Source organism: Dendrobates tinctorius, unplaced genomic scaffold (assembly GCF_039654945.1).
Source record: "Dendrobates tinctorius isolate UK_male_01 unplaced genomic scaffold, ASM3965494v1 ptg000004l, whole genome shotgun sequence".
In the NCBI taxonomy this organism is placed as follows: Eukaryota; Metazoa; Chordata; class Amphibia; order Anura; family Dendrobatidae; genus Dendrobates; species Dendrobates tinctorius.
Window position 1 is genome coordinate 20,453,706 of NW_027361672.1, and position 12,325 is coordinate 20,466,030.

At 40.6% G+C, this 12,325-nt stretch overlaps 1 protein-coding gene across 1 annotated transcript in view; it reads right to left on the reverse strand.

Annotated features, from left to right (window-relative positions):
- LOC141081247 (1,25-dihydroxyvitamin D(3) 24-hydroxylase, mitochondrial-like) overlaps nt 1-12,325 on the reverse strand; it is an 86,582-nt gene that overhangs the window by 24,681 nt on the left and 49,576 nt on the right. The window contains exons 9-10 of the mRNA XM_073566089.1: nt 7,033-7,111; nt 5,437-5,634 (exon numbers count right to left, since the gene is read on the reverse strand). Of these exons, the coding sequence (XP_073422190.1) occupies nt 5,437-5,634; nt 7,033-7,111 (277 nt within the window). The remainder of the gene's footprint in view (nt 1-5,436; nt 5,635-7,032; nt 7,112-12,325) is intronic.

Here is a 12,325-nt window from a genome sequence, read left to right on the forward strand (position 1 = left end):
GCTCTGAAAAGAGCTTTTGGGTTTTACAGAGGATTTCTGGATGATTTGAACAAAAAAACACAACTCTCCCTAGCAGCTGCTCACACTCTCCCTACACTTGCTGTGTTCTGCATGCAATGTGCAGAAAATGGCAGCGGCAGGGCTTAGAGCCAGGTTATGATGACGCTGGGCAGCCAGCCAATCATAGTAATGCCACCCACAACCAAGAAGGGTGCGGCATTACTGTGATTGGCAACTGCTGGGCGGGAGATCCGAGTAGTGCGAGGCGAGTAGTGAAATACTCGCTATGTTCCGAGTACAGCAAGTACCGCATTACTCGCCAAGTACCGAATACCCACGATTATGCTCGCTCATCCCTAATAAGGATGCAACTTTTCAAGTGTGAGGGTATCATATTTCATTAATTATGGGTTGGGTTAGTATTGTATGGGTGGTCCCCTTGTTTTTATTGATTTTTAATTCTTATTAATTTTTCTTCTTTAGTTTTTTTTTTCACTTTTTCCTAGGAAAGACGACATTTCATCCGCAGATGATTTTTGCTACAGTTTGACACCTGATTTTTTACATCCTGGACTTCTGGAGTCATAGCAATTTATTGATTTAATGCTTTTGTTATAATAATTTTTTTGTATGTTTTCATATCTATATTTATAATATCAGTGATGTGCAGTAATATATTGTATATCTCTATTATGCATTATGTGTATATGATTAATCAGTAGAGTTGAGCGATACCGTCCGATACTTCAAAGTATCGTATCGGATGGTATCGGCCGATCTTTAAAAAAAGTATCGGTATCGCCGATTCCGATACCGGAAGTCCCATTCAAGTCTATGGGACTTCCGGTATCGGAATAAGAAAAACCCTTTCCTGCCCTTGTACAGCCTCTCTGGGGTCTGTACGGGCCTTTCGGGGGGCTGTGCCGGCCTGCCAGGGGGTCTGTGCAGGCTCCGGTGGTCTGTGCCGGCCTGCCGGGGGGCTGTGCCGGCCTGCCGGTGGTCTGTGCAGGCTCCGGTGGGCTGTGCCGGCCTGCCGGGGGGCTGTGCCGGCCTGCCGGTGGTCTGTGCAGGCTCCGGGGGGCTGTGCCGGCCTGCCGGGGGGCTGTGCCGGCCTGCCGGTGGTCTGTGCAGGCTTCGGGGGTCTGTGCAGGCATCGTCCGATGGGACTACAAGTCCCATCGGGCGATGCCTGCTACCATGACAGTGATTGACACATTAGCCAATGATGGGACAGTAGTAGTCCCATCATCCGGCCTATGTGTTGAATGTAAAAAAAAAAAAAAAAAATTACATGCTACATACATACAACATGCATACTACATACATGCTACATTCATACTACATACTACATACATGCTACATTCATACTACATAAATACTACATGCAACATACATACTACATATATACTACATGCTACATACATTCATACATATATACTACATGCATGCTACATACATACTACATATATACTACATGCATGCTACATACATACTGCATGCTACATGCATGCTACATACATACTACATACATACTACATTCTACATACATACCACATATATACTACATACATACAATACATTCATACAATACATACATAGACATACAGTACATATAACATAGAGTAACATACTTACCAACACTTGTCACATTGTTCCCCGAAGCCATTGTCTGTTCCGGAATAAATATTAACATAACAAACCACAAAAATACTCACCCACGTTCCGAAGCAGTCCACGAGTGTGTCCCACGACGATCTTGGGTAGAGAACTGCAGCATCAGCTGATGCTGCCGTTCTCTACGGGCTGCAGGAATCCAATGACGGAAGGTAGGTATCCTTCCGCACTGTATTCCTCCGCCACTTAAAAAAAAAAAAAGTCCCTAGTCTCACTTTATGCCATTGCTAGTATGTATAGTAGCATGCATGTAGTATGTATGTAGTATGCATGTAGTATGCATGTAGTATATATGTAGTATGTATGTAGTATGTATGTGGTATGTATGTAGCATGTAGTATGTATGTAGCATGCATGTAGTATGTATGTAGCATGCATGTAGTATGCATGTAGTATGCATGTAGTATGTATGTAGTATGTATGTAGTATGTATGTAGTATGTATGTAGTATATATGTAGTATGTATGTAGCATGTATGTGGTATGTATGTAGCATGTAGTATGTATGTAGCATGTAGTATGTATGTAGCATGCATGTAGTATATATGTAGTATGTAGTATGTATGTAGTATGTATGTGGTATGTATGTAGCATGTAGTATGTATGCAGCATGCATGTAGTATGTATGTAGCATGCATGTATGTATGTAGCATGCATGTAGCATGCATGTAGCATGCATGTAGCATGCATGTAGTATGTATGTAGCATGCAGCATGTATGTAGCATGTATGTAGCATGTATGTAGTATGTATGTAGTATGTATGTAGCATGTAGTATGTATGTAGCATGCATGTAGTATGTATGTAGTATTTTTTTTTTTTTAACATTTAACACATTAGCCGGATGATGGGACTACTACTGTCCCATCATTGGCTAATGTGTCAATCACTGTCATGGTAGCAGGCATCGCCAGATGGGACTTGTAGTCCCATCGGACGATGCTTGCACAGACCCCCGGACATCAGCACAGCCCCCCGGCAGGCCGGCACAGCCCCCCGGCAGGCCGCACAGACCACCGGCAGGCCGGCACAGCCCCCCGGCAGGCCGGTACAGACCCCCACAGGGTGCACAGACCACCGGCAGGCCGGCACAGCCCCCCGGCAGGCCGGTACAGACCCCCACAGGGTGCACAGACCACCGGCAGGCCGGCACAGCCCCCCGGCAGGCCGGTACAGACCCCGGGCAGTCCACACAGCCCCCCGGCAGGCCGGCACAGCCCCCCGGCAGGCCGGCAGAGACCCCCGGAAGGCCCGAAATGACGGCGCATCATGATGCGCACACACCGCGCATCATGATGACGTCAAGCTGTCAATCAACTGAACTTCCGATTCCGATGCCGAATTCCGATATTGAAAAAATATCGGAAGTCGGTATCGGAATTCCGATACAGCAAGTATCGGCCGATACCCGATACTTGCGGTATCGGAATGCTCAACACTATTAATCAGTCATTTTATAAATCTTATTTTGTTTATTTACACTATATACAGGTTAGTATGTTTGGACTGTCATATAGGTATCTGTATGGATGTCCTTAATTTAGCTCGATAAAAATTAGCTCTGTCACTTTTAAGGGCTATTCAATATTTAGCACTGTCACTTTATTTATGAGCATTATTTTTTTTGGGGGGGCTCATTTTGTTGCACCTTAATGTCTGATAACATTTAGCACTGTCACTTTAAATCTGTTTTACATTGTGCACTGTCACTTTAAATTATGTGCATTTTTTGCTCATTTTGCTGCACTTAATTAAATTTACCTGCAGTCACTTTTAATAAAATAATAGATTGTGTGATCTATTGTCACTGAGTTAACACCTTTTCTTCATTCTTTTACATTGATTAATGTTCCATGTGACATTACTCATGGTTTCAGCACATCTCTGATTTCTTTTTCTTTTCTTGGTGTCCAGTTACCAAAGCCCATGTGCGATTATCCCGACCTCCAGAAACTTCCCGGGATGTTCACACACTGACACGCAGGTGTCATGACTTGCGTGCCATTGAGCGTTGCCAAGGGAAAATACGTCATCTATGAGGCAGGTTGATGCGTCATGCGCCGTAGTATGCCGGCACCATCCTTCCTCCCTTCCCTAAGCGCTGATTGGTAGCGTGTCTTATAAATATTCAGGTACCCCTCACCCTGACACCCCCCCCGGAAAAAGCTGGTGACAAAACGCGCATCGAGGTGAGGGGATGCTGAGCGGAAGCACAATATCTATTTCAGTAAATATCACTTATATATTCTTATTGATTATTCTAATGGGTCACGGTTCACAGATATCTTTCTGATGTTGTAACTGGAAGGCTTCCACTTATTATGGCCATGCTATTTTCAATTATACGGACATTTATTTGAACTCCATATATTTGTATTACTATTTTGCTGCATCACATTAATGCTTACTGGTGAGTGTGATGTTTGGAGTGCCTTGTATTTGGGAATCTTAAATGGCACGTTTATTTTGTTTATCTTGTCTATATTAGTTTACATGATTCATTAGTAACCTGTCCAGTAGTCTAACGATTAAGTTTGTACCCATTGAGTAATAAAAAGTGTATCTCTTTATTGTTGTCTACACGAGTGATTTTCTTGAATCCTTTATACCCCATTATTATTGGTATTCTTTTCTGCTTGGTGTCCCTTGGACAGTATTTTGCTTTTTATTATTTGTTTATTATTTGATTTTATTACATTTTGGGATATCTTCTTATTTTCCTAAAGTACCTCATTACATGGGATATTTGTGTTATTTGGAAAGGTAATAATTCTTTTACTACCTTATAGAGAGAAACAATGCAGAATACAGTATGTAACTCTTTTTTTTTCCCAGTCAGTGTAAAAAAGCGTGTGGAGAAAAAGGTAGGAATAAGAAATGAATGCCTTTAGGAAATCAAGTGAACATTGAATTCAATTTTAGAATAAAGGAAGTACAGGGCCATTAGGAGTTAGGAAAAATAAGACTCTTCACCAGCTTTTCCCATTGTAGAACATTTATAGGCCCCTTTGTAATCTACTAGTTTTATTTTCTTTCTATTATTTTCAAACAGTTAGGCAAAAATTGCATTTGACAAAAATCATGACAGTGTATTCATAGGGTTTGCTCACACTGTGTCTTTTTCCAGCAGTTAAAAATGTCCATTTTTCAAGCACAAGACGCCTTTACATTTTTTTAGCATTTTTCATCTTTATACTATCATTTTCCAGTCATTTTGTTAACTTCATTAAACAATGAATAATACACTAGCATTTTTTTCATGCAAAAACACTGACAATCGTGCAAAAGAAATACCCTGGCTTTTTCTGGGCATCTTTTCAGCTTTCACGTTTACGTATATGGGTAAACATTTCATGGGCATCATTTCCATACAAATGTACTGTAATTATTACAGGTTTACTGTAGGACCAATTTCCTCTGATATTCTCAAAATGACTGCTGATGGAGATTCAAATGACCAGATCTATACATCAGCCTTCTGCAGTTGAAAAGCACTGCATTTGGGAAAGCTTTCTTTCAAATAGAGGAGACTGATTGACAGATCTTGTCACATTCCTCTCCATCATCTACCATTTTGAGAACAGAAATGTTGTGCAGTCTGTAAAGAAGGGTGCTTCACAAACTGTAATATTTCAATATTAGTAAGAGCTTAAAAAACAGAATTTTGATAGTGAAATATTTGGATATTTCCTTTGTTTTAATTGTCCTATATTTGAAAACGATAATGTAGTACTAAAAAAGAAAAGAATAAAAAATTATGTTACCCAACAAAGAGTCAGCTGAAGTTGTAATTCTGCCAGCCGTCGTCCTATGCACATTCTTTTTCCAATACCAAAAGGTGTACTTGCAAATGGACTAACTGTGGACCTTGGTTTCATCCACCTTTCAGGTTTGTACAGTTGAGCATCAGGAAAGTAGTCGTCACTCCACGCCATCGCATGAAAGTTAATCATTGCAATAGTCTAGGTATAATAGAGCAACATCAACTGAAAAATGTACTCAATATACAGAGAACCAATATACCAAGTAGTAAGAAGTGTCTGTCTGTCTATCTAGCTATCTATCTATGTCTTTATTGAGCCCAAATGGCAATGGTTCGGTTCATATAACCTTTTCTCAAGGCATGAGAAAGGCGCTATGAACCGAAACGCTGCAATTTGAGTTCAATAAAGACTATTTTTTAAATTTTATTTTATTTTTTCTGGAGTGCTTCCTTCTGTAGGACTCATTTTATGGAACAAATTGGACTTTAGCCTGAAGGTCTAGCACCCATTGTAAGTAGTTATTGCATGGTGCTGTTCCACAATCTTCTGTTTCAATATCTATCTATCTCATCAATTTCACTTTCTTCTCATTAGTGTCCACTACTCCTTGCCTTATGAAATTTTAGATGTGGGCTCACAGACGCAGTATATGAAAAAATGATGTTGTTAAGGTGCTGTTACTGCAGTGTATCAAAGTTCAATCTCTTTCCATTCATACTGACTATTATGGGTCAGCACCACCCTACCACTTGAATCTTTGGATTAATTCGGAACACTGAGGCCACCAGGCCCACTTTCAATGTGCTTCAGCGCTGCAGTAGAATGCCACAGTCAGATAAGACATTTTTCTATTTCTATATGTAACAAGCTATATGCTTTGACTTCCTATCCCTAGCCTGTAAAATCCTAAAATGGTGAAACTTGCACGGACTTCATCTTTCATAATGGCTGTGATTATCTTATTTTGATGGATTGTGGTATACCATGTGTAAAAGCTGCAAGACATTATAGGAATCAATCATGGCCACACCTGATGTAATTAGCCCACTCTCTTGTAGCTGCAGTCTTTGCCATCAAGTACTTTCTTCTTTCGTTCATCGTGATTCAAATTCCAAATTGTTTGAATTTGCGGGGACCAGAGAATGTCAGGACATTTGTCCCAAAATTGATCCAGATTTATATATATATATGTGTGTGTGTGTGTGTATGTGCTTGAATATGTTGACCAATCCTAATAATATTATAAATATTTAGAAACTTAATATATTGTTATCTAACATGTGTATTGATTAATAATTAGAGATGAATGAATCAATTAGAAGCAGATTCAAATTGCTTCAAATTTAACGAAAAGCTTGGAATGGCCAGAATCCGAATTTCATGGGAATCTAATCTCTCAATTCAAGCACAATGGATGCCGCCATCTAGCTGCATTTTATGGCTGGGAAAGGATTAAAAAATAATGCATATAATGCTAACCTCTCCCTCCTATCTTGCACCAAAATGTTTTAATTGGTTAAAAAAATGTTTGATTTCTTTTAAAGCAGCAATAAACATTAGACTGCTGAATATGACGTAAAGATAAGTGGTACTTACCCCTTGTGGAATCAAATAGCCTCCAAGGTTTGTATCTTCATCCAGTGTACGACTTGTAAAAGGCACTGTTGGTGTGACTCTAAAACAAGGATGGTTATGATTACAATACCATTTATAACTAACTTTAGCAACAATAATAACTTTCTTAAAGGTATTTATATATATAGTGGGTACGGAAAGTATTCAGACCCCTTTAAATTTTCTTATATAGACAGGTGTGTACCTTTCCAAATCAAGTCTTATCAGTTTAATTAAACACAGCTGGACTCCAATGAAGAAGTAGAACCATCTCAAGGAGGATTACAAGGAAATGGACAGCATGTGACATAATATGAGTGTCTGAGCAAAGGGTCTGACCATGTAATATTTCAGTTTTTCTTTTTTAATAAATCTGAAAAAATTTCTAAATTTCTGTTGTTTTCAGTCAAGATGGGGTGGAGAATGTACATATTAATGAGAAAAAAATGAACTTTTTTGAATTTACCAAGTGGCTGCAATGAAACAAAGAGTGAAAAATTTAAAGGGGTCTGAATACTTTCTGTACCCACTGTATAAATATATATATATATATATATATTAAAATATATGTATACTGTATATACTCGCGTATAAGCCGAGATTTTCAGCCCTTTTTTTGGGCTGAAAGTCCCCCTCTTGGCTTATACGCGAGTCATATACCAGGGGGTCGGCAGGGGAGGGGGAACGGGGGTGTCAGGTCATACTTACCCCCTGGCGCGGACTCTGCAGCCCCCCTGCTTCTCCCGGTCTCAGGCTCCTTCCTTCAGCGGTCCAGCAGTAATGAATATTCGCATATTTATGACTTTAATGAGCGGTACCACATGACCGCTGAAGGAAGGAGTCTGAGACTGGGAGAAGCAGGGGGGCTGCAGAGACCACGCCAGGAGGATGTAAGTATACGTTATATTCACCTCTCCCCGCTCCATCACTGCACACTGCTCTGTCCTCTCCTCCGTGTCCTCTGTCTGTGATGTTCAGGTCAGAGGGTGCGGTGATGTAGTTAGTGCACGCCGTGCCCTCTGCCTGAATGTCACTGACAGAGGGACCTGGCAGACAGAGCGATGCACAGCCATGGAGCGGAGATCAGTAAATATCGCCAGTGCCGGGGTCCTGAGCCAGTGGTGACATCAGAACCTGTCACCACCTACTCAGGACACTGGCACCGGGCCCCCAGCGACGAGAGGTGAGTATGTCTTTTTGTTTATTTGCAGCAGCAGCAGCAATATATGGGGGCATAATTATAGAGCAGCATATGGGGGCATAATTATTGAGCAGCATATGGGGGCATAATTATTGAGCAGCATATGGGGCATAATTATGGAGCAGCATATGGGGGCCTAATCTATGGAGCAGCATATGGGAGCATAATTATGGAGCAGCATATGCGGGCATAAACTATGAAGCAGCATATGGGGTGTAATCTATGGAGCAGCATATGGGGGCATAAACTATGGAGCAGCATATGGGGGCATAATTATGGAGCAACATATGGGGGCATAAACTATGAAGCAGCATATGCGGGCATAAACTGTGGAGCAGCATATGGGGGAATAAACTATGGAGCAGCATATGCAGGCATAAACTATGGAGCAGCGTATGGGGGAATAAACTATGGAGCATCATATGGGGCATAATTATGGAGCAGCATATGGGGGCATAATCTGTGGAGCAGCATATGGGGGCATAAACTATGGAGCATCTTATGGGGCAGCATATGGGGCATAATCTATGGAGCATCTTATGTGGGCATAATCTATGGAGCATCTTATCGGGCATAATCTATGGAGCATTTTATGGGGGCATAATCTATGGAGCATAATCTCTGGAAAATCTTATGGGGCCATAACCTTTATGGGGCAGCATATGGGGCATAATATTCTATGGAGCATCTTATGGGGGTATTATTAACCTTTGTGCAGCATTATATGTGGCATATTTTGTATGGAGCATCTTATGGGGCCATCATGAACTGTACAGAGCATTATATGGGACTCCTGATTCAATATGGATATTCAAAAACATTTAACCTACTGATCTATTAAGAGAGCACGGCACTCAGGAATAGTTTGGTTGTTGGTGCTCAAGTCGGGTATCCAACCCATCAATCAAAAATGACAAACATCTTGGCACTCAATATGTGAAATATTCAGACACTTTTATTTTGTGCATCCAGACAGAAATGTTTAAACGTTTTCGGTCCAGCATAGGACCTTCATCAGAAAAATCTTGTTTACTGAAATAAATAAATCCTTGCAATGGTAGCCAAAAGAAGGACAAAGTAGAGAGTCTGGATGGCCAGTGGAAATGTTAAATGGCTGGCGTCTGGAAAGCGTATGTGGACTGAGCCGTCCAAAATTAGAACAGGCAGCTGTACAGCGTAGGGCTTCAGAAAAGGGACCTCCAGGGTCACTAAAATAAGGAGTGAAGACAGCGCTGATAGCAGTGGGTATACAACCTCTAGAATTGAATTGCGCTGGTGAAGCCCTGGTCTGTGATCTGGCTGCCCTGTGTGGAAGAGCGATAAGTTTTCCAAGTTTTTTGTGGCAAATTTAGGGGTGTCGACTTATACACTAGTCGGCTTCTACACGAGTATATACGGTATATACAGTATTTATATATATTGGTATCCACCATTTCAGCCCACTTGAAATTTTGTTCTCATTTTCCAGTACAATGTATGATAACAAAAAATGCTGTCATTCAAAACTACAACTCATCCCACAATAAGCAAGCTATCAAACAGCTATGTTAATAGTAAAATATAAAAGTTATGTCTCTTGAAAGAAGGGGAGGAGAAAACAAAAGTGCAAAAATTAAAAATTGCCCAGTCTTTAGAGGGTTAATATCTCTACGCCACAAATGTCCTAATTACTGATTAGGAGTCACTGCAGATTGCAAACCTAAGGATTGACCAAATGTTTATCTTTTTCTATTGAAGTTGCTTTGCACTTTTTAGAAATGTTTGAATGTTTTGCAAAAAGTAAAAATTTGCTAGACAGACATGTAGCAAAATGTAATTTTCTTTTTACAGAGTGATGTTTTATGCATAAGACAATGGAAGAAGAAATGCTTTTTTAAAGATTCATATTTAGTTATTTAGTCCTTTGTTATCCTATATATATATATATATATATATATATATATATATATATATATATATATATATATATATAGGGAATAAGTATTTGATCCCTTGCTGATTTTGTAAATTTGCCCACTGACAAAGACATGAGCAGGTTATAATTTTAAGGGTAGGTGAATTTTAACATTGAGTGATAGAATATCAAAAATAAAATTCAGAAAATCACATTGTATAAATGATATGAATTAATTTGCATTTTGCAGTGAGAAATAAGTATTTGATCCCTCTGGCAAACAAGACTTAATACTTGGTGGCAAAACCCTTGTTGGCAAGCACAGCAGTCAAACTTTTTTTTAATTGATGATGAGGTTTCTGCACATGTCAGGAGGAATTTTGGTCCACTCCTCTTTGCAGATCACCTCTAAATCATTAAGACTTTGAGGCTCTCACTTGGCAACTCTGAGTTTTAACCCCTTCCTGACATCCAACGTACTATCCCGTCCATGGGACCCAGGCCCCTATGCCCATGGACGGGATAGTACGTCTACCGCGATCAGCGGCGCCCACGTGGTGAGCGCCGCTGATCGCAGCCGGGTGTCAGCTGATTATCACAGCTGACACCCGGCACTATGTGTCAGGGGCGGTCACGGATCGACCCCGACACGTTAACCCCTTGCACACCGTGATCAAACATAATCGCGGTGTACCGGGAGTTAAAGGGAAGCATCGGCAGGGAGGGGGCTCCCTCCGTGCTTCCCTGAGCCCCCCACGGCAGCGCAATGTGCAGCGCTGCTGCGGGGGGGCTCCTTTCCTCCAGGCCCCCGAATCCAAGATGGCGACGGGGGCCTTCGGGGGCCTGGAGGAAGCTGGCTTCCTCAGTGCCTGCAAAGCGCAGGCAAGAGGAAGTTTTCTTCAATGCCTGTGACAGATTGCTGATCTGTCACAGTGATCTGTGATGTGACAGATCAGCGATCTGTCACAGGACAGTGATGTCCCACCTGGGACTATGTAATAAAGTTAAAAAAAAATTAATAAAAAGTGTAAAAATAATTTTAAAAAAATCGCCAAATAAATTAGTAAAAAAAAAAAAAAAATATTCCCCAATAAATTCATTTTTTGAAAATAAAAAAAAACAAAACAATAAAAGTACACATATTAGGTATCGCCGCGTCCATAACGACCCGCCCTATAAAACTGTCCCATTAGTTAACCCCTTTAGTGAACCCCTTAAAAAATAAAAATAAAAAACGAAGCAAAAAATAATGATTTATTATCATACCGCCAAACAAAAAGTGTAATAACGCGCGATCAAAAAGACGCATATAAATATCCATGGTACCGCTGAAAACGTCATCTTGTCCCACAAAAAGCGAGCTGCCAAACAGCATCATCAGCGAAAAAATAAAAAAGTTATAGCTCGCAGAATAAAGCGATGCAAAAATAATTATTTTTTAATTTAAAATAGTTTTCATTGCATAAAACTGACAAAACATAAAAAAACGACCTAAATGAGGTATCGCTGTAACCGTACTGACCCGAAGAATAAAACCACTTTATCAATTTTACCGCACGCGGAACGGTGTAAACGCACTCCCCCAAAAGAAATTCATGAAACGCTGGTTTTTGTTCATTCTGCGTCCCAAAAATCGGAATAAAAAGCGATCAAAAAATGTCACGTGACCGAAAATGGTACCAATAAAAACGTCAACTCGTCCCGCAAAAAATAAGACCTCACATGACTTGGTGGGTCAAAATACGGAAAAATTATAGCTCTCAATATGTGGTGATGCAAAAACTATTTTTACAATAAAAAGTGTCTTTTAGCGTGCGACAGCTGCCAAAAATAAAAAACGCCATAAATAGTAAATCAAACCCCCCGTTATCACCCCCTTAGTTAGGGAAAAATAATACAATTAAAAAAATGTATTTATTTCCATTTTTCCATTAGGGCTAGGGTTAGGGCTAGGGTTAGGGTTAGGGCTAGGGTTAGGGCTTGGGTTAGGGCTAGGGTTAGGGCTGAGATTAGGGTTAGGGGTGTGTTGGGGTTCGGGTTGGAGTTAGAATTGGGGGTTTCCACTGTTTGGGTACATCAGGGGCTCTCCAAATGCAACATTGCGTCTGATCTCAATTCCAGCCAATTCTGAGTTGAAAAAGTCATATGGTGCTCCTTCCCTTCCAAGCTCTGCCATGCGC